Source organism: Hypanus sabinus, chromosome 3 (assembly GCF_030144855.1).
Source record: "Hypanus sabinus isolate sHypSab1 chromosome 3, sHypSab1.hap1, whole genome shotgun sequence".
NCBI lineage: Eukaryota > Metazoa > Chordata > Chondrichthyes > Myliobatiformes > Dasyatidae > Hypanus > Hypanus sabinus.
In genome coordinates this window covers 21512494-21540256 of record NC_082708.1, presented here as the reverse complement: position 1 = coordinate 21540256, position 27763 = coordinate 21512494, and the positions used below count along the sequence as shown (strand labels likewise).

The window sequence follows — 27763 nt, the reverse complement described above, 5'->3', positions numbered from 1 at the left end:
AAAGAATACAATTTCCACTCCCAAAGATGAACTGTCAAAGGAGAAAATTGACAATGAAAAAAGGGGACAACATAATCTTGTGACTAAGTGTTTTAAACTGAGGAAACGAAGGATTTTCATGAAGTTCAATGAATGGTCAAAACAATTGCCAACCCATCACTTCTATATCTTACAGCCCATGAATTTTAAGGAGCAAAACATTTTATTACACTTACCAATAGACAGGTTATATACAATAATATTAATAAGCTATTTTCAGTCTTCACAAAATCATAATGCAAAGAATGACAGATTGAAAAAGTACACAGGATAATCTAACCAATACTGGATCACTGAACACTTCCAGTGGATATGCAGTGACTAAAGTATATAGAATAAATTACAAGAACTATCAGAAATTCACTGCAAAGTGCAAGTGATACCTTAATACCGCAATCCCCTACCTAATGAAGAAAAATGTCCTCTGACAAGACTATTTTTTTTTAAATGCTCTAATAGGCAGTCGCCAGGCTTCCATTTATGCTTCAACTTCCTTTTACCACATCATCTCAAGTCCTTTAACTTATAGATTTACTATCACTTCTGCTATGAACTCTCCACTATTGCACTTGAATCCCAATTAAACAACTCTCCAGACTCATCCTTCTCAAATCCAGCTGTTTTCCATCACCTCCTGCTTCTTAAAACTTGGTACTGACTATCTGCCTCTCAGCATAGCATTGTCCAGTTCATTCAGTATTACTCTACATTATGTACCCTGATACTTTCCACATTATAAATATCAAAGTTCAAAGTACATTTTTATCAAAATATGTATACTGTATACAACCTCGAGATTCATCTTCTTGCAAAGTCACAAAGAAACACCATAGAACCCACTTAAAGAAAAAACCCACACAACATCGAATATGCATAAAAAAGAACAAATTGCACAAACAACAAAAAGTGAACAAATAACACAAAACATTAAACACCAAACCACAGAGTCCACAAAAGCAGCCACGAGGTGCTGAGCAATTTTTTATTCTCAATAACAGGGGTTCCCAAGCTGGGGTTCATGGACCCCTTGCTTAAGGGTATTGGTCCATGGCATAAGAAATATTTAGGAACCTCTGATCTATATGAAAGAGGACACCTTAACAATTTTCCAAATGAACTTTGAAAGTAACAGCAAAATTGTATGATGGACTTGGTGACCTTACAGGAGTTTCTAAAATAATGAGGGATATGGATGAGAATCTTTTTCCAAGGGCAGGAGAGTGGAGAACTACAGGGAACAGGTTTCAGGGGAGTAGGGGAAGAAATCCGAAGAAGATCCAAGGAGTATGTTTTTTCCACACAGAGTGGTGAATATCTAAATCAAACTACCAGAGGTAGTGGAAGCAGATGCAATTACAATGCTAAAATGTACTTGGACAGGAAAAACAAGGAGGTATAGGCCTGATGTGGGTGTATAGGAATTCCTTAAATAAGCATCATGGGAGCTGAAAGGATCCATTTCTATGCGGTAGTATTTTATAATTGTGTGGAATGTGATATTCTGTGCAATCTCAAGGAATGAACATCAAAAATGGCTGGTAGAATAGTCGAACTTCCTGTTTTAGCACCTTAACTGGTTATGGCTTGCTGTAAAATTGTACCTGGATTCTGTTAAGCTCCACTACAGGCCCATGCTGTCGGTCCCGTACCATCGTTGCTTGAACTACCTTACGGAAAGCAGCTTCCTGCAATAAAATGTGGAATTGGTTAGAAAACCAACTGGTTTGATCAAGGCACGCCTGCGCAAGCGCGTGAACATCAGTGAGTTAGACTGGCAGGAAGGATTTAAAAGACAGCTTTATAGAGGGAGACAGAGTAGGAGGCCTTTGATTCAATGGGCCTTTGGTGATAACTGGTCGAAGCAAGGTAAGCTACTTGTGAGGAATAGGAAGTACGTCTCTGAGGGCGGTGTTCTCCACTGGGTGTCGGAAGTGGGATGTCTGGGAGGCTCCCAGCCTTCCAGACACCCACATCTGCACCAGGTGCGTCAAGCTGCAGCTCCTTAGCGACCGTGTTAAGGAACTGGAGATGCAGCTCCATGACCTTCGTCTGGTCGGGGTAAGTGAGGAGGTGATAAAGAGGAGCAAAAGGCAAGCAGTCATACCGAGGCCTTGGGAGACAGATAAGTGAGTAACAGTCAGGAGAGGGAAGTGCAAGAGTCAGATACTTGAGAGTACCCCTGTGGCTGTCCCTCTTAACAATAAGTACTCCTGTTTGAGTACTGTTGGGGGGCGGGGGGGGACACCTACTGGGGAAAGCAACAGTGGAGTCTCTGGCACAGAGTCTTGCCCTGTGGCTAGAAGGATAGGGAAAGGAAGAGGATGGCAGCAGTGATAGGGGACTCTAAAGTTAAGGGGTCGGACAGGTGATCCTGTGGACGTATAAAAGAAATGTGGATGGCAGTTTGCCTCCCAGGTGCCAGGGTACAGGATGTTTCTGATTGCATCCATGATATCCTGAAGTGAGAAGGTGAACAGCCAGAGGTCGTGGTACATATTGATACCAACGACATAGGTATGAAAAGGGAGAAGGTCCTGAAAACAGACTACAGGGAGTTAGGAAGGAGGCTGAGAAGCAGGACCTCAAAGGCGGTCATCTCGGGATTACTGCCTGTGCCAGGCGACAATAAGTATAACAGTAGAGTGAGGTGGAGGATAAATGTGTCGCTAAGGGATTGGAGCAGGGGGCAGGGATTCAGATTTCTGGATCATTGGGACCTCTTTTGGGTTAGACGGGACCTGTACAAAAAGGACGGGTTGCACTTGAACCCGAGGGGAACCAAAATCCTGGCAGGGAGGTTTGCTAAGGCTATTGGGGGGTGGAAACCGAACTGAAGAGACGGAAGAAGGGACAGTTGGCTCAGAAATAGAGAAAGCTTGTAGGCAGTGTGAGAGGGAGGATAGACAGGTGATAGAGAAGGGACGTACTCAGACTGATGGTTTGAAATGTGTCTATTTTAATGCAAGAAGCATCATGAACAAAGCAGATAAGCTCAGAGTGTGGATCAGTACTTGGAGCTATGATGTTGTGGCTATTACAGAGACTTGGATGGATCAAGGGCAGGAATGGTTACTTTGAGTGCCAGGCTTTAGATGTTTCAGAAAGGACAGGGAGGGAGGCAAAAGAACTGTTGATCAGAGATCGTATCACAGCTGCAGAAAAGGAGGAAGTCACGGAGTGAGTGTCTACAGAGTCTCTGTGGGTGGAAGTTAGGAACAGGAAGGGGTCAATAACTCTACTGGGTGTTTTTATAGACCACCTAATAGTAACAGGGACATCAGGGAGCAGATAGGGAGACAGATTCTGGAAAGGTGTAATAATAACAGGGTCAATGAGGTGTAAGATTTTAGATACCCCAATATTGATTGGCATCTTCCCAGAGCAAGGGGTTTAGATGGGGTGGAGTTTGTTAGGTGTGTTCGAGAAGGTTTCTTAACACAATATGTAGATAAGCCTACAAGAGGAGAGGCTATACTTGATCTGTATTGGGAAACAAACCTGGTCAGGTGTCAGGTCTTTCAGTAGGAAAGCATTTTGAAGAGAGTGATCACAATTATATCTCCTTTACCATAGCATTGGAGAGGGATAGGAACAGACAAGTTAGGAAAGTGTTTAATTGGAGTAAGGGGAAATATAAAGCTATCAGGCAAGAACTTAGAACATCTGTTCCCAATTTCTGTTTCCCAGGGAAATGTACGGCAGAAATGTGGCAAATGTTCAGAGTTATTTGCATGGCGTTCTGCATAGGTATGTTCTAATGAGACAGGGAAAGGATGGTAGGGTACAGGAACCCTGGTGTACAAAGGCTGTTGAAAATCTAGTCAAAAAGAAAAGCTTATGAAAGTTTTAAAAAAAACTAGGTAATGATAGAGATCTAGAAAATTCTAAGTCTAGCAGGAAGGAGCTTAAGAATGAAACTAGGAGAGCTAGAAGGGGCCATGAGAAGGCCTTGTCACGCAGGATTAAGGAAAACCCCAAGGCATTCTATATGAATGTGAAGAGCAAGAGGATAAGATGTGAGAGAATAAGACCAAACAAGTGTGACAGTAGAAGAGTGTGTATGGAACCGGAGGGGATAACAGAGATACTTAATGAATACTTTGCTTCAGTATTCACTATGGAAAAGGACCTTGGTGATTGTAGGGATGACTTACAGCAGACTGAAAAGCTTGAGCATATAGACATTAAGAAAGAGGATGTGCTGAAGCTTTTAGAAAGCATCAAGCTAGATAAGTCACCAGGACAGGACAAGATATACCCCAGGCTACTGTGGGAGGAGGTTGCTGATCCTCTGGCAAAGATTGGAGGGTTGCAGATGTTGTTCCCTTATTAAAGAAAAGGAGTAGGGAAAGCCCATGAAATTTTAGACCAGTCTAACTTCAGTGGTTGGTAAGATGGTGGAGAAGATCCTGAGAGGGAGGATTTATGAACATTTCACGAGGCATATTATGATCAGGAATAATCAGCAGAGCTTTGGCAAAGGCAGCTCATGCCTTACGACCCTGACTGAATTTTTTGAGGATGTGACTAAACATATTGATGAAGGTAGAGCAGTAGATGTAGTGTATATGGATTTCAGCAAGGCATTTGATAAGGTACCCCATGCAAGGCTTATTGAGAAAGTAAGGAGGCATGGGATCTAAGGGGACCTTGCTTTGTGGAACCAGAACTGGTTTGCCCACAGAAGGCAAAGAGTGGTTATAGATGGGTCATATTCAGCATGGAGGTCGGTGGCCAGTGGTGTGCCTCAGGGAGCTGTTCTGGGACTCCTTCTCTTCGTTATTTTTTTAAATGATCTGGATGGGGAAGTGGAGGGATGGGTTAGTAAATTTGCTGATGACACAAAGGTTGGGGGTGTTGTGTGGATAGTGTGGAGGGCTGACAGAAGTTACAGCAGGACATCGATAGGATGCAAAACTGGGCTGAGAAGTAGCAGATGGCGTTCAACCCAGATAAGTGTGAGATGGTTCATTTTGGTAGGTCAAATAATGGTAAGACTCTTGGCAGTGTGGAAGATCAGAGGGATTTTGGGGTCCGAGTCCATAGGACACTCAAAGCAGATGTGCAGGTTGACTCTGTGGTTAAGAAGGTGTAGGGTGCATTGGGCGTCATCAACCGTGGGATTGAGTTTAAGAGCCAAGACCCCACCTGGAGTACTGTGCTCAATTCTGGTCACCTCACTACAGGAAGGATGTGGAAACTACAGAAAGGGAGCAAAGGAGATTTAATAGGATGTTGCCTGGATTGGGGAGCAAGCCTTATGAGAACAGGTTGAGTGAAATTGGCCTTTTTCTCCTTGGAGCGACGAAGGATGAGAAGTGTCCTAATCGAGGTGTTCAAGGTGATGAGAGGCATTGATCGTGTGGACAGTCAGAGGCTTTCTCCCAGGGCTGAAATGGCTAACATGAGAGGGCACAGTTTTAAGGTGCTTGGAAGGAGGTATAGAGGAGATGTCTGGAGTTAAGTTGTTGCTGTTTGTTTTTGGGTTTTTTTTTTTAAGTATAACGCAGAGAGTGGTGAGAGCCTGGAATGGGCTGCCATCATCGGTGGTGGGGGCGGATACGATAGGATCTTTTAAGAGACTACTGGATAGGTATATGGAGCTTAGAAAAATAGAGGACTATGGGTAACCCTGGGTAATTTCTAAAGTAAGTACATGTTCGGCACAGCATTGTGGGCTGAAGGGCCTGTATTGTGCTGTAGGTTTTTATGTTTCTATGTGAAACTGCTGTAAAATCAGTAGCAGAAGCAGAAAATACTTAGCAGGTCAGGAAGCATCTTTGAAAAGTGAAATGGAGTTAACACTACAGGTTGAAAAGTGTTTGTCAATAAACCTAATATTAAGTTGTATAGAAGGTGGTGAGAGGGATGAATAGATCAATGGGGACATCTGAAATAGGGAAAACAGAGGAAAATAAATATAGTGTGTTGGTAATAGCAGGGCTGTAGGACATGTCAGGCTATATTAATGGAGCAAGAGACATAAATAATATTACAATTGGATGACCCCCAGCAGAAACAGCTCGTTCTGATACCGACAGAAAGTGAGTTATCTGAAATTAAAGAATTCCAAACCACTTCCATCCTCTGCAACTTAAAACAAAATTGTTTCTTCTCTATTGATGAGGGATCTTAGAGCTAAAACGTTAACTCTTGCCTTTCACAGTTTCAGCCGAGTATTTTCAGTATAGTTTTATTATTTCTATAAGGACTGTAGCCTACCTTGCCCTGTGATATCAATATCCCACGCAAGGTGTCAAGTCCAACCGATGGGCCTTGCCCAGTTTCATCAAGTCGGCCTTCCAAATCAAACATTGGAATACAAGGACAGAAGAGCTCGGAGATATGATGCAGTAGTAACAGTCTATTTCGCAATGCGATTATTGGAATTTCCTGGAGGTAGTTATATTCCATTGGAATCTTAAGTACACAAGAAATATTAATAGATTTAGTCATTATCTAGAAAACAATAGTCTTCAATCTGCTATCCTCAGATGATGCTATCAATTTAAAACCACCCAACTGGCCAAGCTCTTGTTGGCAAAACTCATTTGCATTGAGACACTAAAGGCACAGAAAATAACAGTTACATATAACTTTAATAATCTGTTCTCCAATCATTCGGAAATCCAAACGGTTCAGCATCTGACTCACCATCTGAAATTCCAATAACTCCAGTGGCAGAAAGGAATGAGAATTGACAATAAATTGGACTGGTCAAAGAACACTGAGGCTGTCTACAAGAAGGGTCAGAGCCGTCTCTATTTCCTGAGGAGACAGGTCTTTTAACATCTGGCGGACTATGCTGAGTATGTTCTACAAGGCTGTGGTGGCCAGTGCTGTCATGTTTGCTGTTGTGTGTTGGGGCAGCAGGCTGAGGGTAGCAGACACCAACAGAATCAACAAACTCATTCGTAAGACCAGTGATGTTGTGGGGGTGGAACTGGACTCTCTGATGGTGGTGTCTGAAAAGAGGATGCTGTCCAAGTTGCATGCCATCTTGGACAATGACTCCCATCCACTCCATAATGTACCGGTTAGGCACAGGAGTACATTCAGCCAGAGACTCATTCCACCAGGATGTAACACTGAGCTTCATAGGAAGTCATTCCTGCCTGTGGCCATCAAACTTTACAACTCCTCCCTTGGAATGTCAGACACCCCGAGCCAATAGGCTGGTTCTGGACTTATTTCCACTTGGCATGGTTAACTTATTATTATTTAATTATTTATGGTTTTATATTGCTACATTTCTTCACTATTCTTGGTTGGTGCGACTGTAACAAAACCCAATTTCCCTCGGGATCGATAAAGTATGCCTGTCTGTCTGTCAAATGGGCAGGTGCAGCTGCCCAAATTGATGTATTTTAAAAGATACCACTGATTGCGAAAATCAGATGGTGTTTGAGGTATCGCATTCATGTCTGCTTGCTGGGTCCCTGGTTAATACATTTGGCTTTTGTGTCTCCTCCTCCTGCTAAAGAGCCTCGGTTCCCACCTTCTCTTTAAACCTGCCTGGTTCTACTGGCCATGTTTCCTTTAACCTTACCTGGTTCTGTTTCCCATGCTCCCTTTAAGCTTACCTGGGCTCCCTTTGAACTTGGGGTTCACTGTAAAATTTATTGTTCTACTATGTAACATTTAAAGAAAAAATGAATTATGTTATGGGGCATTGATATAATGATATCCCCTAGTTTGGAAAATCCGTTAGCCCAGTAACTCCGAGTGTGCCAGATGAAAAGAACTATATTTTAATTTGCCCTTCCTTGCTAAACACATCCATCACAATCCCATCTTGGTCTGGATAGCTCTGACTGAGGCTGCCAACTCATAACAAAGAATGAGGAATGTTAGACATGGAGCCTCTCAGTTCACAGAGCAACTCATTCACACCGACAAGCTTTATGAGTGACATGACTATACAAGAAAGCTTTCAATTAACTAATAATGCTATAACTAACCTGTGATGGAAGCTTGCCTGCATTGGCAGGCTTGCTCGTAGACCATGCCAGGGTGTGGGCTGAGCCACATGCCACACGATTTATCTTTTTACCCTGCAGTGCAGCGACCAAGCGGGGCCGCTGGATGGCATTGGTGGTTCCATCTCCAAGTTGCCCTTCGTCATTGTCACCCCATGTGTAAACTTCTCCTTGTTTGCAAAAGGAAAAAGAAAGCTTAGTTCATGGGACAGTAGTTGATCTGAGTTATTTATTTTATTTAGTCAGTTATAGAGCACTGGAGCACAGAAAAAGATCCTTTGAACTATCTCAATTTTTGTTCCTTTTCCTCTCCCTGAAAGGACTATTTAACAGACACCAATCAACAGGAGGAGGGTATCCTCTGGGTCCCTGGCTAATTGGCCATTGTTGATGTTTTAGCCTCATCAGCAAGCACCATAGAGAGGGGAATACCTGGGTCAGAAATGCTAAAACAGACAGTAATAAAATATTGCCATTTCATCGCCTCATTTAGGATTGAAAACTCGAGAAAATCTGCAGATGATGGAAATCCAAAGCAACTAGGTTCTTTGCCTGCTGAGTTCCTCCAGCATTTTGTGTGTTGTTTTAGGAATGAAAATGTTTTCTTTGAAGGGATTAACTTCAGGTGGTTAAAAATGTCAAAAACATTCACAGTCAATTAATTTCCGAACTTAGGTCATTAATACAGTAGGGTAAAACCAACTATCAGGTTAGCAATAACTGTTGACCTAATTTCATAATTTAGTGTAAATTGTAACTAAGGTGCCAATAACTTTGAAAAATGCATTCTTCATCACTAATTAAAGTTTTCATTGGGGGAAAAATCTTTATCAAAACTTATGAAATGACACACAAATCACAAATCAGAAATTGAGCAGCATCTGAGGGAGGAATGTATCTGTCAAAGTTTCAAGTCAAAACACAGCATCAGAGGTAATGCAGGGTTTTGACCTAAAACTTTGACAATTCCTTTCCTCTCACAGATGTTGCTCAACCCTTCTGCCAGCAGGTTGTTAGTTGCATCAAATTCCAGCATCTTGTGTCTCTGTAAATGATCAGCCTAACTAAGACCATATAATAACTTTCAATTTCCTAACTATTGTACAATAACATTGCTAGTTCATAGAATAACAAGTCAAGGTCTGGACTACAAATGAAGAAGCGTGAGCCCAAAATACAGCTCAACAGCTCAAGAACAAAACCAATTCAAGTAACAACACGCACATGGAATAAAATGGTGACTTTGAAATTATCGGACTATTGTAAAAGATGTCAACTAACACAGTGACCTGCATGCAACTGCAAATCCACAGCTATGCAGTTGACTCCCAACAGTTCTATGAGATGGCATTGCATGAACTTTAGTACATGGGTGAGTAGGGGTGGGTAATATCAAAGTTCTAGGCAATACATGGGAGAATAAGCCAAATTTTTAAAATTTAAATTAAATTTATAAGCCAAATTTTTACAATTACTAATTTCCAAAAAAGGACGCAACAGATTAATTTGCCTTCATTTTCAAAATCAGACTTCTTTATGGAATTCTTAATCAATATTCGCACTTATTTAAAATTTGCATTTTAATGTAAATTAACCACATCAAGAGATAAAATAGTTCTGAATAGGATCTATCAATAATGAGGCAAAATAAAGATTGATTACTACAGTGTGCAGGTGCAGCTAAGAAATATAGCAGAAGGCTCAGCAGAATGTAAGATAAATACTGATAACCCATAAATGTTTATTCACTCCGGAAAAGTGCTTTCTTCTTTGTTCATTTAAGATTTTAACCAATATTGCAGATCGGCATCTGCTGAAATAGCAAAGAGACAATTACTATACAAAGAAAATCTAACAGTGTGTCTTCCAACAAGATGAATTCAGTCCTGATCTCTGGTACTGTAAATGGAGTCTGTATGCTCTTTGCATGACAATGTGGAATTCACCCAAGTGCCCAGATTCCTCCCATACTCTGAAAATGAGCCGGCAGATGAATTAGCGACTGAAAATTGCTCCAATGGCAGGTAGTTAGCAGGAGAATTTGAGGATAGCCGATAGGCACATTTGGAAGGTTCGGTTATTGGTGAATAAGTGAAGGAATAGAACTGACAGGATTACCGTAACAATTGGTAAGGATGATGGGCTAAATATCCTCCTTCTAAGAAAACAAAAGAATACATACAATTTCACTGCTGAGACCACACTCGGCGTTGCAACTTTGTGTAAAAAATTTTCATGGGTTGAGCACTTATTTGTTGAGGCATTGTTGAGTGCCATCAAGTCATCGTCGACTCAAGGCGACCCCACAGATAGTGTAGTTGTCCATAGGGTTTTCGTGGCAGATACGGAAGTAGATTGCTCGGCCTTGCTTCCTCACAGATACTGTTGCTACCCAGGTTGGGACCCTGTTGGATTCGAATTCCGCCTTGAAGTCCAGTGCTGATCCCACTAAACCACTGGACAGCAGCACTTGGTTACAATATTTCAAATTCTACAAGCCTTACCATCCTCTGTGCAGCACACACAGTGCAAAGATCCAGTTGCAATTGCTATCACTTTCTTCCCTTGTAAACCCTGGACTTGCCGAGGTCTCCTGACATGATCATCAGAACCATGTCCCAACCTATGGTAATCGCCTTTACCCCTGTAAAGAATAACATACATCAGATTAAGACCTTATCAAAACAATTGTGTTTAAAAAGAGTATGTTATTTCCATTGCCAATTTCTAACATCCAGTCTGTAGCTTTGGGAAAAAACTTCCCTGATGAATGCAAGGCAACTGAATGGACTACTTAATGCCACTTGCTGCTTTCTAACACTTTCTGACAGTTTTGAAGTCATGTTTTCCTATGTCTTAATGTTCTGTTTTCAATTTTACTCTCAATATAACAAAAGCTTTCAGAATTGCTGACCTCATTCATGAATTTCCTCTTCCTCTTGTATTAGTCTAAATCCTCAACGTGGTTCTTGATCCAATCAAATGTACCACATCTTCTCAATACACCTTTCACCAGATAGCTCCAAGTGCGCAAGAAATTTACAACTTTTCCCCTAACATAATTTTTAATAATTTTTTTTCTATGGTTAAACTGTTGCATCCTCACAGGCTGGTTTGTTAGCACAATATCAAATATGACATTGCTGTTTAAAAAATCTTGTTTTCAAATTTCCCTTCCAGTTCCTTGAATTCCCTTTATACAATCCTAACCTTTTTTTCCCCACTCATTCTCTTTGGTTCTGATACGATTCCCAAAGCAATACTGCATAAAACATGGTAAAGAAGGGGCATCATTTTGTTTTGGGAATAATAATTCTTTCAGCTATTCAATGTATTTTCTAACACAAAGCTTGTCTATTCCACCGCTAAGTCTGAGTAGCTCTCCACATTCCAGCAATTCTGCTAAAGAAAAACCTTTATCCATGATTCCATCACATCTTCACTTGATAAATCCAACACTATTTGACACATCACCTGCCTTCCTCTTTTAACAGCTTCAGCTTGTGTACAACTTGCTGCTTGCTTGCTTCCTATCTTATATCCTAGTCTACATTCAACCTGCTGGTAAGCGTCCTCTCAGGGTCCAAGGTGCAATGATTCATCTATGTCTTGCTCACAATGGCAAGACACTGGTGGTGATCAAAAGTATCAAGTACCACAGGTCTGCGCCACTATGACTGGCTGGGTAGCAGTGGAGCTGGACTTGTTGAACACTGTGTCACAACCTGCTTCAGCCACCCAAGCAAGAGGGCACTGAAAGCGGTAGAGCGCAGAGGCATTCCATGATCAAATGGATAGAGCAGGTGATGGGTTTGGATGGTTTTGTTGTGATTACAAGATCCCAATGGGCATTGACTGTGTAAAATACTGCAAGTCCGAATCACTGGTTCATTGGCAAGTCCGACAGGGAGCTGTGTGGCCTTGGTCGAGGTGCAGAGCAGGCCCTCATTCTTACCTCTGGGTCACTTGTTGCAGCCGTCAAGCAAAGAGGTGCCAGAGCTCACTGTGTGCCACTGGATTGGAGGCTGGCCTATTCTATTGGTGCTGCCTGCGATGCACTATTTAATGAGGAACTGCTGCAGACTCTCATCTAGTCCCACCGACCTGCTGAAACATGGCTCCGGGACAACATCCATGCACCACCAATCTACAGGCCATGATATTCAGGTACTATGTTTTTATGCTATCATGATTATATGTGCTTACGTGCTGTGTGTTGTGGTTAGATAGATAGATAGATACTTTATTCATCCCCAAGGGGAAATTCAACATTTTTCTAGTCCCATACACTTACTGTAGCAAAACTAATTACATACAGTATTTAACTCAGTATAAATATGATATGCATCTAAAATCACCCTCCCAAAAAGCATTAATAAATAGCTTTTTAAAAGTTCTTAAATAGTTTACTAATAAATAGCTGTTAATAATAAATAATTAACTGCTGATTCTGTGTTTTGTACCTAAACCCCAGAGGAACACCGTTTCGTTTGGCTGGTGTAATGTGTATGGTTGAATGACAATTAAACTTGAACTTGGACCTTCTGGCCAAACGGCCAACTCCTGCTCTTATTTGCTGAGCTTCCTGACCCTATATTTTGAATATATTGTTGGTCTCTCCATCCATAAACCTACCACAACTTCCCCAAACATTGTCCACTTGAGCATTCTCTGTTTCATCCCAACATTATACAGATGTCCCCCCTTTACAAAGGTAAAGTGCTCCTATGAAACTTTTCTTAAGCCAAAATGGTGTAAAGCGAAGAACCATTCATTTATATGGGAAAATTTTTTGTAAAACAGAAAAACCTCTTTGTAATGCGAAAACAAGTTACTAATGTAGGTCTTTTGTAAAAGCAAAGCGGCGTAAAGCAAACATTTGTAAAGCGGGGACACCTGTATCTCTTTAATAAACCGAAAAATATTTAAGACGTAAAGGGATTATTGAATGCAGCTGAAGATGAAAAGAGCAGACTACAAAAGATGAATACTTACCAAGTATAAACAGATCCAGACTTGGTTAATGCTACAGAAAACTGTGATCCACATTCTACCTTAATCACCCCGAGTCCAGTTAGGGAATCAATCTAATAGGGAAAAATAATGGATGTTAGCAGAAAGAACTCTACATTGTATTAATATGTCACATAAATGGTCTCAAAAGTCAAAGATTGAATTTATATAACCATATAACAATTACAGCACGGAAATAGGCCATCTCAGCCCTTCTAGTCTGTGCTGAACGCTTAATCTCACCTAGTCCCACCGACCTGCACTCAGGTACCTATCCAATTTTTTTTTTAATGACAATATCGATCCTGCCTCTACCACTTCTACTGGAAGCTCGTTCCACACAGCTACCACTCTCTGAGTAAAGAAGTTTACCCTCGTGTTACCCCTAAACTTTTGCCCCATAACTCTCAACTCATGTCCTCTTGTTTGAATCTCCCCTGCTCTCAATAACAAATATATTACTTTATTTAAGGAAACAAGATTGGTCTACTCAACTATTGAAGGTTGAGTCTAAATCCCAGAGTAGATCAATCAGAATAAATTGTAATCATGATGAATTACAAGTTGGATTAATTTTTTAGCTACAAGCAGCAAGAATGATATGGGACAGTATAAGTTTGCTTTGCTTGAGAATTTGCTGCACACCCACAAAGCTATGTTCATATAAGTAAAGTTTCCTAAAGGATTCTTTACTACCACCATGGGCAAATCCATTATAAATATAACATACAGTAACTGCTCAGCTGATCACTGACAACCACCTTCACACTGACTGCTCTTTGTCGTTTAAGATAAAGAAGCCTTGCAACATTTTCTGGTTATCTCTACTGTGAATTCAAACCTTCTGAATGTTTTGAATTATTTTTCCCCCCAAATACATTGTCTTCACCAGACGCAGAACCATTACCCAAAAAGCTCTGTTTTGCAATAAATCAGTTGCTCAAAATAAAATGTTAAAATGAATGCTTGTTTGCTACACCAAGTAAGTGGAAAGGAAGACAAAACACATATCAGATTTAAATTTTATCTGCAGTATAAATAAAGCATCTATTTAAAAACTCATGGTACCTTCATTGGAACTTTACAGCCATCGCTGCCTCCCCTTCCAAGTTTTCCATAATCTCCATCTCCCCAGGACCAGACAATGTCATCATCTGTCAGACAAAGAGTCTGAGCATCTCCACTTCCACATGCAACATCTACAACCCTGTAACCCTGTAGTGCTTCCACCTGAAAAATAAACATTCAAATTTATAAAGATGACAATCAAATTAGAGAGAAGGATACAACAAAACATGAGTGACTACAATCACAAGAGATTCAGCAGACGTGGTATTAGATTTACGCCACACAATAAAATAAAAGGCATATCCTTGCCCATTAAAACTTTGCAAAGCGTCACTTAGAAGATACTATAAAGATGTGGAAAAGGTCTTGTGGTTGGATAAGACTAAAGTGGAACTTTTTGGCCTCAACATCAAACTAATACTGCACATTTGCTGGGTGACACTGTAACAAATGACAGAGGTATCATCATGCTATGGTGATGCTTTTCAGCAGGGTTGGGAAATCTAATCAGGATTGAGGCTACGATGAAAGCTGCTAAAAACAGAGAGATTCTAGGTAAAAATCTGCTAGCACATGCTAGTAAACTTAAACTGGGGAGGAAGTTTGTCTTTCAGCATGATGGCCCAAAGTACACTGCTTGAGCAACCATGGAGTGGCTCCAAATGAAGAAAGTTGATATTCTTGTGGGGCCAATTAAGAGTTCTGACCTTAACCCAATCAAACATCACTGACAAGACCTCAAGATTGTTGTCCACTGCTGCTCCCAACTAACATACCACAGCTTGATCAACTTTGCAAGGAGGAATGGACAAATCTTGCTCTATCACGTTGTACAAAGCTAACAGAGTCTTAACCAAAAAGATTACTGGCTGTAATAGCTGCAAGAGGTGGTTCAAGTACTGAGCAAAGGGGAATGAATACTTCTGAACTGCTGACATTTCAGCTTTTGAATTTTTAGTTTCCCATTCTTTAAGTTTTTTCCTGTTTTTTTGGGGGGGGGGGCTCTACTGTGGAAAAAAAAGATCATGTGATTCACAAATAAAAGTTTCCAGGCAAATTGATCAAAATCCTTGAGTATACACACATGCAAAAAAATCATTTAGGATCTCTTTTTTCTCTTTTGGCTCCATGCATGGATTACCATCCTGATCTTGCAGAGGACCAATTTTGTCCCTGGTAATCCCTTTGCTCTTTACATATGGATTCTCCTTCACCTTGTCTGCTTGAGACAGCCTCATGCCTTCTTTTAGCCCTCCTGATTTCTTTCCAGTGTTCTCTTGCGTTTCTTATACTCCAAAAGCACCACATGTGTTCCTACCTGCTATGCACTTCTTTTTTTAAATCAAGGCCTCAATATCTCTTGAAAACCAAGGTTCCCTACACCTGTTAACTTTACCTTTTATAGTGACAGGTAAATTCAAACTTTGTATTCTCAAAATTACACTTTTGAACGCCTCCCACTTACCAAGTACACCTTTGCCAAAAAACACCTGGAGGGACAAAAATTACTCCTTCCTTTCACAGTCAGTTTATTATTTCCTACATGTATTAATACTTCCCTCCCTACCTTTGTCTGAACACTCATCTAAAACATCTTCAGAACTTTGATTCTTTGCCCTTACTATTTAGTTTTTAGTCCTCACTGCTTCCTTCTTTTTGCTGGAATACTGGACCCAGTATTGTTTAGGTATAGACTTTCCAGTGGCACAATTCCATCTTGCCCAGAGATTATTACCTTCGAGGTCCTGCTTCTTAATTTTGTGACCAGCTCCTCATACCAACAAAGCAAAGCTTTCTCTGACCTACTTATACTATTGATTTTCACTTGGTCCACAGCAACTGGAACCTCTCCTACCTGCCATTAATTTCACTGCAGTATCCAGAGTAGATACCCTGAACCCTAGCTCCAGGTGGGCAACACTGCCAATTGGACTTTGCTTTTTGTGACAGAGAAGAGTGTGCATGCTGCCCCACACCACCACTACATTCTTGTTAACTCTTTCCACTGCTGGGCCGAAGGGCCTCTTTCTGTGCTGTAGTAATCTTTGACTCCACTGGGCTTCCTGTACTACAGTTTAAAACATAAATTGACTTCTACAGCTCAAAAGGGCATGCTCTTGATACAAAAAAAAAGTTTTTTTAAACGTTCTGCCAAACTGAACAAGGAGCGCCAACCAATCAAAACCTCAGTTGCCATTTATCAATCACACATATCAAATTAACTAACCACAATACAGATTACTACAAGACCATAAGAAATAGGAGCAGGATTAGGCCATTTGGCCCATCGAGTCTGCTCTGCTATTTCGTCATGGCTGATCTATTTTTCCTCTGATACCCAATCTCCTGCCTTCTCCCCATATCCCTTTATTACGACCACATTTCTTAATTATTTCATGCATCCTCTACCACATTACTTGTAGATACTGAACAAATAGCAGGGTGGGTCACTTGAAAAGATCCTTTCAAAGACTTTTATGATTATCACTGCCTGTTGAAGAGGTCCTGCATTTCCTCCAAATGTCTAAAAAAACACAAGAATCCCCAAAGGAGAGAACTGAAGCTCCCATCAATAATTCTACATTGAATACAGGTCATATTTGAGTCTGCAACTAAATTACTGAACAGAAACAATGCAGAATATAAAATTTTACTTTAATTTCTGACAATGTTTTGTTAACTTCTGCATGAGTATTAATTCTACCAAATTCAAGAATGGTTGGTCAATGTTCTATTGACAGAAAAATGTTGGACTCTGTGGGAGGGAAGGGTTAGGTCATTCGCAGTTGGTTAGAAGGACAGCACACAATGTGGGTCAAAGAGACCGTGTTGTTCTATGTTCTCACTTCTGAAAGACGGTACTTCTAATATTGCATGCTCCTATAACAAGAATTTCCTTCTGTCATTAACTTCAGGTTTCAATCAATTATTCATCAGTAGTACTCACGAGCTTTGGCTTTAACTGATCTTCACTGTCTCCATGTCCTAGTCTCCCATATCTACCCTTGCCCCAAGTGTAAAGCTCTCCCGCAGCAGTAACACAGGCACTATGAGCTCCTCCAGCAGCAACATCGATGACTTCTATACCACGCAGTGATTCAATAACACGAGGGCGGTCACAAGGACTGAAAAAGACAAGATAAAATAAATATTCTCTCCACAGAATTCAAGTCATCAGAACATTTAAAATGCAGTTTTGCACCTACACACAAAAGCCAAAAATGTGAAAGCTTAAGACACAGACATCCCCCAACATTAATCAGAGAGGATTGATGGAAAGGTACCACCAATGTGGACCAGCTCATATACCACTGAACTCTTCTTGTTAAGCCACTCACAAACAGCACTCATCATGAAGACCATTCAAATTTCAATTAGCTGTCTAGAATTTGTGCAGCAAATGGCTTGCAATGCAGAGAAGATACTATTAAAATATAAGTAGTCCATCAGAAGAGATTATAACCAGTTTCACCCTTAATGATCTCATCAAGGCAGCAAAATTAACAATGTACTTAAATATTTATATTTGGCCTGGAGTGACCAAACCCTGATATTTAAGCTGTTCCGCTATCCAGGACCAAAACCTCGAAGGTCACAGCATTTCAAGTACTTAACCAGATACTTTGGGGGCTTCTGCATCTAACACTCTTTTGGGGAGCCAGTTGCATGTCCAATCTAACAAGTCTCTGCTCATAACTATAATTCTCCAGCTCTAACAACATTCTCACACATCTGTTCTGCACGCCTACCAGAACTAGTGGAAGTACTCACAGTGGGGGAGGGGCATAGAGCCCAGACAAGCAGATAAGTCACATTTTTGTCTAAAGATGTTATACAGCAGGAAAATAATACTTCCCAAAGAATCCAGAAGGAAACACAGAAACCATGGCGTCAGTGCACAAGAAGAAACAGGATCCCGTAAGTAGATACCAAATCATCAGGATTTCCAAATACGAGGAAATCTGCAGATGCTGGAAATTCGAGCAACACACACAAAATGCTGGTGGAACACAGCATGCCAGGCAGCATCTACAGGGAGAAGCACTGTCGACGTTTCGGGCCGAAACCCTTCGGCAGGACTATAGTTGGACAGTTGATGATACTGCAATTTCTCATTACCCAGTATGTAATTAGCATGGATCAGAAAAAGCATCTTCAGCAAAAACACACAAAATGCTGGGGGAGCTTAGCAAGTCAGTCAGCATCCATGGAAGGGGATAAACAGTCAACATTTCACGTTAAGACCCTTCATCAGGATTGGAAAGGAAGGGGGCAGAAATCAGAATGAATAAGTGGGGAGAGGGAAAGGAGTAAAAAGTGAAGCCAGATGAAAGGGAAGGTCAGTGGGTGGGGGCAGGAATGGAGTGAGAAGATGGAAAGTGATAGGTGGAAAGCATAAAGGGCTGAAGAAGGAAATCTGATAGGAGAGGACAGTGGACATTGTGAGAAAGGGAAGGATGGGCACAGAGGGAGGTAAAAGGGGAGCTAAAATTAGGAGTGGAAAAGGAAAGGGGGCAGCGGGTAGAAAAATTATCAGAATTTGAGAGAAATCGGTGTTTATGCCATCAGGTTAGAGGCGACAGAGCTGGAATATGGGGTGTTGCTCCTCTAACCCAAGAACGACCTCATCAACCTAAGGGTGTTGTTGCAGCTGGAGATAGTTGCTGCTCACTTTTTCGACCAGCAATAAAGTAGAGAAATACTTCCTCACCTTCTATTGCCATGACCGAGCTTGCCATCTTCTGCCTCACCCCAAGAATAGACTTCTCCTTCAGATGACAAAGCAAGGCAGTGTTTGCCGCCTGAATTCACCGCCACCTTCTTCACAAAAACATGCTGAATGGATTCCAACAAAGTGGGGCTAGACACCGACTCTGTCCCTCCAATGCCCAACCTTCCTCCAGCTCCATATCCAGTAGCATACAACTAATATGACAAAGAAAAATAAGTCATAAAATGTATTTTACTGCCTTCGTGCTCACATACCTTTGCATTTCAGATTAGTTAGCAATTGATGACTTTGTAAAGTGGCTGAAAAAGTTTTTTTGTGAACTGCTAGTCAAGGTGATATTTGGGAAATGTATTTGAACTGAATACTTTTGACCGTTTATGCACTTCAAAGAAAAATCGATACTCTTCAAAATCAGATAACATAGATGGAGTGTATTAACAATGGACATTCAAGGACTCACTTTTCCATCTGCTGTTACTGCAAACAATGTTTGCTCTCCACCAATCAGCTGCACAGGTCTCAAGGTTGCCAATGCTTCACATGGTGTTGGAATCTTAACCTTTGCACCTTCAATTCCTCCCAGCTGACCTCTGTGGTTGTGACCCCAACCATAAATAGTACCACTCCCACCAGCAGAAAGGGTCCAATCGTCAGACCGCCTGTTGAACAGAGATAAATTTAGCATTGACATATCTCTCATGGAGAAAATGTGGTAGAAAGCAGATTAAACACCTAAGCCACATGCTGACATTATATCGGAGGAGGTAAAACACTAACACTAAATTAGTAATTATAAGTATTAAATCTATAATTAGAAAATGGTTCAAATTTTGTGATACTGTCAAACAATATTCTTTATTTCATTCAATCAAATGTTGAGCCTATAGACTCCACACCTGTTTATCCACTGAACGAGCTGTTCATCTTGCTCTCTTCTAAATACATCATGGCTTTCATGAAGGACGCTCATGCTTTCGTTATCAGTCATTAGTTCACGGATTTTTTTTGCCACCTATACCAGAACACAAATATAAAAATGCACAATGCCTGAAGCGACTTAAAATTGCACAATTCTTATTTACTACAAACAACTGGCTTGACTAAATTAAGGTTAAAGACTATTTAACCCTGAACTTCGAATCATCTGTCATTTTAACTCCACCATCTCACCCCTACATTTATCTTCTTTGTCACCGAGTTCCTTCACTGCTCAAAGGTTCGATGCAAGTTTAAGGCACTTTATGTTTCATTTGAACATATAGCATTTTAGACTTGATAATAAACTCAGCACTTCCAAATCATCAGCATTTCGGCATATTCATTCAAGACTTCCAGCATTCCTTCCAAATTGTTTTAGTAATGACAGATAATTATTCCTTTCTTTGCACATTGGTGTTGCATTGTGTAGGTGTAATAACTAGTATCAGTGGGCACAAAGTAATTCTTTCTTCTATAATCCTGAAAATTTACCAATCAGTTCTTAACACATGCAATTATCTACCCATCATCGAACTCAATTCAATTTGTTAATTGTTATTCACATTTATTAGGTGGTTTCCTTGAACCTTATAAAACAAGTACTATCTTTACAATCTTCCACGCCAACCCCACATTATCCACAACAAAGAAATTATCCTACTGCAAGCAAGACATACCAATACATCTTTTGTATGTCAGTTTTCCTAAGAACCATTCCAAGTGGATGAATTAGAATATGCTGAACAGCCTACTTTATCTATTATTAATCTTCTGCAGAAGAGAAGATTTTATAATATTTATTACCTCATCGGGAAACTGCCGTGGCAAAGGTGTCCGTTTATCCAGAGCTACAGCAACTCTCAAAGCTGTGCAGTATCTTCTAAACCAGGCCCACTTGTGCGTTTCAGCACAGCAAGGCAAAGTGTCTAACTCCAAGTCACATGCCAGAGCAACCAAAACCTGAAAAACAAAAAAATGTGAAGGTTCTTTAAAAATCAGTACATCAGGTGCGCATATGGTATCATAAATTCAAACTCCTAGCTGTTCAATTACATGAACGGAACCAAAAATGACTACCTTAAAGAAGGGGCTGTGAAGGAGTTGTTTTCCCCCTCTGACTATGGGATCTTCATATTCATACTGACGTTGCAAAGCTTCAGGAAGGCCTTTGACCAATGCAGCTAAAGCTGTCCCTGTAAAGCTCTTTTTAAAAAAAAGGACAATAATAAATTTATTATGCTAGGTACTTCACTTCTTAAAAATAAAAAAAACAAATAAAACAATTAAGATCTAATATTCTTAACTGGGTTGTCACCATACCAGAGATCTTGATTCTCCATCACTGTCGCCAAGAAGTCGATTAATATTTATAGTCTGACCAAACTCTGTTGTTAAAAGCTTGCGCAGTCTCTGCAAGGCCCACATCCTGTGACTAGCAGCTTTCATAATGAAGCAAAAAGATAAGTTAGTACATTGGTCTTAATAATGCCTGCAGTGAGCAGTTTCTGCACTAACTGAACTTCAATGCTTCTACCACAACTGTCCCAGACAGACCTCAATAGGATTCTTCACGTTTACTCTACACTCACAATGGCTGACACCCCCAACAGAATCCCACCAGCAGACACATCGTTGCCTTTTCTTTCAGCATTCCCACAAAACACTTGCTCTAGGATGTCCTAATACATCACTCCACTTACGTTCACAGGTCTCCTCGAGCAACCCCACCAGATTCAGCACCTCCTCTTTTACTCCTTCACACTTTACAGCTTGTACCCCTTTCCCCTCCCTCCACCTTCTTACTTTGGCTTCTTCCCCCTTCGTTTCCAGCCCCGATGAAGGGTTGCAGCCTAAAACGTCAACTATTTATTTCTTTCTATAGATGCTGCCGGACCTGCTGAGTTCTCGCAGCAATTTCTGTTTGCTAACCACATTTTCCACATGATAATGAGGATGATGAGTTCCTTGTACAGATTTCAATTTTTGGTATTGTATTCATTGCTCAAAATACAGCACAATTCCACAGTGGGAACACTAAACACAGACTGGATGACAGATTTGCACATCTCAAGTTGTTATGCAAAGCCTTAAATGCCTTGAAGCCCAAGTCATCAGTCATTTTAATTGTTCTCTCTCACTCATTCTCTAAGTTTTACCACTGAGTTTCTCCTCTGCTTCAACAAAGTTTAATGCAAGGTAAATAAATTGCACCTCATCTTCCATTTGAACAGGTGACAGCTTTCTACATTCAAAACTGAGTTGAGAAGTTTCAAATGAACCACATTTTCATTCAAGATTTCTGATGCCCCTTCCAAATAATTATAGTAACTTCGTACCTTGGCCCCAGAGGTACGCCATTTCGTTTGACTGCATTCATGTGTATGCTTGAGTGACAATTAATCTTGAGCTTGACCATCATTCTGTCACAAATCTACTTTGTTCCCTCTTAGAATCACCTTCACATCTTTACACCTTACAAGTGTAACTTTGATTTCATACAACATTTTTGGTCCTTACCATCCCTTTCCATGCAAATGTTGCCCAGTTACCCAAGTATTTCTACCATTTTGGTTTGTATATTTTCTTTTAGGTACTGCACTTTTTAATACTTACCAAGAGCACTTAGCTGAGCACACGCTGCCAAAGAGGCAGCTAAACGTGGTACAATACTTCTGTTTGAGGCAAAGCTCAATCGGAAATCCAACAGGCAAGTAACTAAATCCATTGAGGGGCATGACAAAATACAACGGTCTGACAGAAGATCTTTAGGACCTAATTTAAATATTAAAATATCAATGATATGATTAGATGTGAACAATGGAATTTTAACAATAGACATTATAATATTTGATTATTTATTCTTAAGAATCAGTCAACATTAGAAATTTAACAGAATTAACTGATACAGAAATAAAACAGGTAAGAGATGATTCGGTAACTCTCCAGTCTGTTATTTTGTTGTCATCTGGCATGTTTAAATCTATAGTACAGATTAGTATTAATAAATTTTAAGATCTAACTATGATCGAAATTAACTAAAATCTGCACAAGCATGTAGCTAATTAACCTACCAGTGAAAACATCTGCAATCTCAGCTGGCAGCATTTCCAACTGAAAGAAATTTCAGGTTACAGACTGTTTCCAGCTGCCATTTCCCACAACTGTTCCACTATACTTAAAGGACAGTTCTACTCAGAGGAAGGTCATCAATGGGAAATTTCTGGTTCACTTCCTAAGGGTGCTGCACTAAAGAGATTCAACCCACAGACAATATTAGAAAATTTGTACCACAAAATTCAGGAAATGATGAAACAGGAGCAATACATGCAAAATGCCGGAGGAACTCAGCAGATCTGGCAACATCTGTAGAGAGGAAGGAATAAGAAGTTGACTTTTCAGGCCCGATTTCACATGAATACTGATGGAAGGTCTCAGCCTGAAACATCAACTCTTTATTCCTCTCCACAGATGCTGCCTGACCTGTTGAGCTCCTCCAGCATTTTGGGTGTGTACTCTGGATTTCCAGCATTGGAAGAATCTTGCATTGACGAAGCGAAAGGGTACTTTCTCTGGTTCGTCGGACAGAACCTCTCACTTCTAAATTTAGAATGAGCACCCATTAATTTTGAAACAAGTTACAAAGGAAGAGTTAAGAGGAAAATAAAACCAACAATCTGATCATGGACTATTTCCAACTACTGCTTTGATCTTTCTTCGTGTTTGAATAACAATCAATAATAAAAGCAGACTGTGAATGGCCTAAAAGGCTGTGCATGACACAGAGGGAACAAATGGAGGTCAAGTACAATTATCAGAAAGATTGGGTAGGAGTTTCAAAATACAGAACCCACAGTAGCTGGCAAAAGACATGTAAAGATACTCAAACATGGCTGGGAAAACAGACATTTCATACTTCTATAAAAGATAATACTTTGAGGAGAAATTTATGTTTTGGTTCCAACAAAAACATATGCCGAAATACAACTGAATGCTTGGACCCTTCAAAATGCATCACAGCTTTCAATTGCTTTATAAGTGCTCTAATGTCATGGAAACAAAATACTAAGTCCTGTTGCCATGGTGCTTGCCTATCTATTTACTTAATAACAAAAATCTGTGAGTTACCTGCAGCCGGCATTATGGGATACACTGTAAAACGCCATCCCCAGCCATTCACAGAACCATCACTGGTAAACTTCCACTTCAGCTCATCTCCAGGAATTCTCAGTTCACTGGACCAGTCTGACCATTCTCGACCTGTGACAGCCACAAATCACTGCATAACTGAACCATAATTGGAGCAATAAACTGTTGCACCACAATATTTGGCAATTTTGTGTGTAACGTATGATTCACTGACTTGTGAGATACAAATCTGCACAAAAAGTGGTGGAGCCAATGATAACATCGTTTTTATGTGGACCGAAGTAACAACAAGTAATTAACCTCTTAAGTTGGATATTATTCCTTCAACTATTTCAACTCTTTAACTGCAGATTTATTTTTTTCTCCTTTAGGTTTATAAAATGCCCATAAAATTTAAACAGACATACAACTATCAAAGCAGGAGGTTTTTATGGACTGTGATAGCAGAATAGATCAAATTCTAATTAAAGCAGAAGCCACACTGAAATAATGGCAGCTCCTATTAGCTCCAATTACTGCAAATATGAATGACCAGACACTATGATGCTGCTGGTGGAGCTGTTGCCTCACAGCCAAAGGGATCAAAGTTCAATCCTGCCCTCTGGTGGAGTCCACATATTCTCCCTTGTGGCTACATGGGTTTCCTCTGGGTGATGAATTTTCCTCCCCCATCCTCAAGATTAGTGGGAGCTTGTTTTATAGGTTAATGGTCAGAATAGATCACAGGAAACTAATGCAAAAATGGGATTACTCTGAGCCAGCATAAGTTCAATGAGCCACATGACATCCTACTGTGTTCTTAAGAAACATAGAAAATATAAGCCAAACAGATTGTGGTTATGCATTATTTGACTCAAATTTTACCACCATCAAGTTCCTTCATTCTTGCAGTATATATTGTGATTGCACCAGTGGCATGGTAGTGCAGCGGTTAGCACAACATCTTACAGTACAGGCAATCCAGGTTCAATTCCCACCACTGCCTGTAAGGAGTTTGGACGTTCTCTCTGTAACTGTGTTGTTTTCTCCAGGTGCTCCAATTTCTTCCCACAGTTCAAAGACTTACCAGTCGGTCGGTTAAATAGTCACTGCAAATTATTCTGTGATTAGTTCATTCCCGGGATAGTGAGACTGTCATATGTTGAAAGATTGGAGCAACTTGGGCTTGCATACACTGGAATTCAGAAGGACGAGAGGGAATCCGATTGAAACATATAAGATTATTAAGGGATTGGACACGCTAGAGGCAGGAAACATGTTCCTAATGTTGGGGGAGTCCAGAACCAGAGGCCACAGTTTAAGAATAAGGGGTAGACCATTTAGAATGGAGTCGAGGAAAAACTTTTTCACCCAGAGAGTTGTGGATCTGTGGAATGCTCTGCCTCAGAAGGCAGTGGAGGCCAATTCTCTGGATGCTTTCAAGAAAGAGTTAGATAGAGCTCTTAAAGATAGCGGAGTCAAGGGATATGGGGAGAATGCAGGAACAGGGTAATGATTGCGGATGATCAGCCATGATCACAGTGAATGGTGGTGCTGGCTCGAAGGGCCGAATGGCCTACTCCTGCACTTATTGTCTATTAGGCTCAGATTAAATTGGGGGATTGCTGGTCATCATGGCTTAAAAGGCCGGAAGGGCCTATACCATGCTGCAGTTCAATAAAAAAAAATAAAAAAAAAGACTGTCCGCTGTCCAATCTTAGCATTTTTGCTCCATAATCAACCAAAATTGTTAAAAACATGAAAAATTAAAGGAAAAGTAACCTATATTTATATGGTACATTTGTGAGCAAAATATACTCTATGGTGCTTTGCAGAACAGTGATCAAAAGAAAAGGCAAACTAATGAAAAACTTTAAAGGGCTTGCTGATGAAGCATGCTTCAAGAGGACTATTAAAATGGATCCTAGATAGCATTTAAAATAATCTAGAGCACGGGCTAAAGTCAACTTAAATCATATGCAATAGCAGTAAAGCAACAATGTGAGGGCCAGGGCTATAAGGAACAAAGGATTAAATTGTAGGTGCAAAACTGTTACAGGATTGAGGGCTGGAGATAGAAACTCAATTTTTTATTATGTATTGCAATGCACTGCCGGCGTTAAACAATATATTTCAAGATATACTCTACGCCAGTGATATTAAACCCAATTCTGACTTCAATTCTGAAAGTAGTACTAATCAGAATGAAACTTCTCCTTCTGAACCTGCCTTTTAAAAGATAGTTTGATTCTGAATATGCCAGAAACTCATCAACAGAAAGTCATAATCAATGAATCAGATTTCATTAAATACAATATTTTTGATTTGCAGTGCAGAATCTGCTGAATAGATCAAGTGTCTCTTTCAGAATGTCATTCCTGGACTAAATACTCAGTAATCTTTCCTCCAAAGTACTATTAAAGTAATGCATCAAGTTGCTTCAGAAGTTGCATCACCTTGAATTCCTAATAACGTTGCATTTCTTTCACATGAAATTTTTGAAGCTGGACAAATATACCCTTCATAGTATTTTTAAGCACTTCAACTGTTTCAATTAACAGGAAAAGAAAAGCAGTCTTGTAAACACAATCAAATTTCATATTGCCAGTTTAAATATTAAGACAACTCATCACTTGTGACGTGTACTGAAAACAGGTTGTTAAAATCAAATTGTTAATACCTGATCTTACAGACACAATCCTGTTGGCACCATCCATTATGGTTAATGGGTCATGGCGACGCTCTGTGGAACACTGTCGATCAAACTCAACTCTAAGGCCTTCTGCACCTAAATAATAGCCAAAGAAAAGGTCATCTGCTTGCATATCTAAGCTTTCCTTCATACCAAAAGTTGCCATAGGACACAAGTAACTGAGCACCTAGAATCAGTTATGTTTTACATACATAAAATTGTAGATACCTGGTATTTTGACTGTTCCACTCGTGGAGGTGTCATCTGTGTACGGGTGACTACTTTCTACTATCACCGGTTGAGGAGCATGCCGCCCACTTTGAGAATCTGAGGCTACATCTTCTAATTCAGTCACACACAACTCCAACAACATGTCTGCCACCTGTGGTATGGAAATGCAGTTATAAATCAAATAGTAGCAAGTACAGGATAATAATTGCATTTGGAATGAGTGTTAAAAGCTCAGTGTCTAAATATTGCTATTGAAAAACAAAGAAATCAAATTTCAAAATTAAACTCCTTTAAAAAGTTCAAGTAATTCTGAGAGCAACATTTCTTGTCAATGAAGTCAGTCACAGAGCACCAGTGCACACAAACAGGCCCTTTGGTCCACCTAGTCCATGCCAAACTATTATTTTTGCCTTGTCACATCAACCTGCACGTGGACCAGAGCCCTCCATACCCTTCCCATCCATGTACCTATCCAAATTTCTCTTCAGTATTAAATCAATCCCATATCCACCACTTCCACTGGCAGCTCGTTCCAGACTCTCGCAACACTCTGAATGAAGTTCCCCCTCATGTTCCTCTTAAATATTTCAAGTCATGTCTTTTGTCATTTAACTAATACATACATATATAACCATACAATGTATATAGAAACAAAACAATGTTTCTCTGAACCAGGGTGTAAAGCACAAAAAACATGATATGAAGGTAAGGATAAAATCTACAGATGAATCACACATAAGTAACAAACTAAAGTGCTTTAATATTAAATATTTTAAGGTACGGAACAGATTAACCAGTGACATTTCAAATACAATCAGGCAGGGAGTTCAATAGCCTAATGGCCCGGAAGAAGAAACTGATTTTCATCCAGACCATTCTTGTTATTATGCATCGTAGATCATTCTA

The 27763-nt window shown here is 40.2% G+C and overlaps 1 protein-coding gene across 7 annotated transcripts in view; it reads right to left on the bottom strand.

Moving 5' to 3' along the window:
* Positions 1 to 27763, bottom strand: part of herc2 (HECT and RLD domain containing E3 ubiquitin protein ligase 2) — a 242326-nt gene that overhangs the window by 21802 nt on the left and 192761 nt on the right. For 5 of the 7 annotated variants that reach the window (XM_059963844.1, XM_059963846.1, XM_059963847.1 and 2 more), the window contains exons 70-86: positions 26855 to 27008; positions 26615 to 26722; positions 23935 to 24066; positions 22423 to 22581; positions 21130 to 21248; positions 20887 to 21012; positions 20614 to 20769; positions 19728 to 19843; positions 19292 to 19490; positions 18811 to 19025; positions 17047 to 17224; positions 14100 to 14261; positions 13014 to 13105; positions 10523 to 10662; positions 8001 to 8188; positions 6262 to 6459; positions 1641 to 1724 (exon numbers count right to left, since the gene is read on the bottom strand). In XM_059963844.1, coding sequence (XP_059819827.1) covers positions 1641 to 1724; positions 6262 to 6459; positions 8001 to 8188; positions 10523 to 10662; positions 13014 to 13105; positions 14100 to 14261; positions 17047 to 17224; positions 18811 to 19025; positions 19292 to 19490; positions 19728 to 19843; positions 20614 to 20769; positions 20887 to 21012; positions 21130 to 21248; positions 22423 to 22581; positions 23935 to 24066; positions 26615 to 26722; positions 26855 to 27008 — 2526 coding nt within the window. The remainder of the gene's footprint in view (positions 1 to 1640; positions 1725 to 6261; positions 6460 to 8000; positions 8189 to 10522; positions 10663 to 13013; positions 13106 to 14099; positions 14262 to 17046; positions 17225 to 18810; positions 19026 to 19291; positions 19491 to 19727; positions 19844 to 20613; positions 20770 to 20886; positions 21013 to 21129; positions 21249 to 22422; positions 22582 to 23934; positions 24067 to 26614; positions 26723 to 26854; positions 27009 to 27763) is intronic. The other 2 variants (XM_059963845.1, XM_059963851.1) reach the window with 1 other exon arrangement.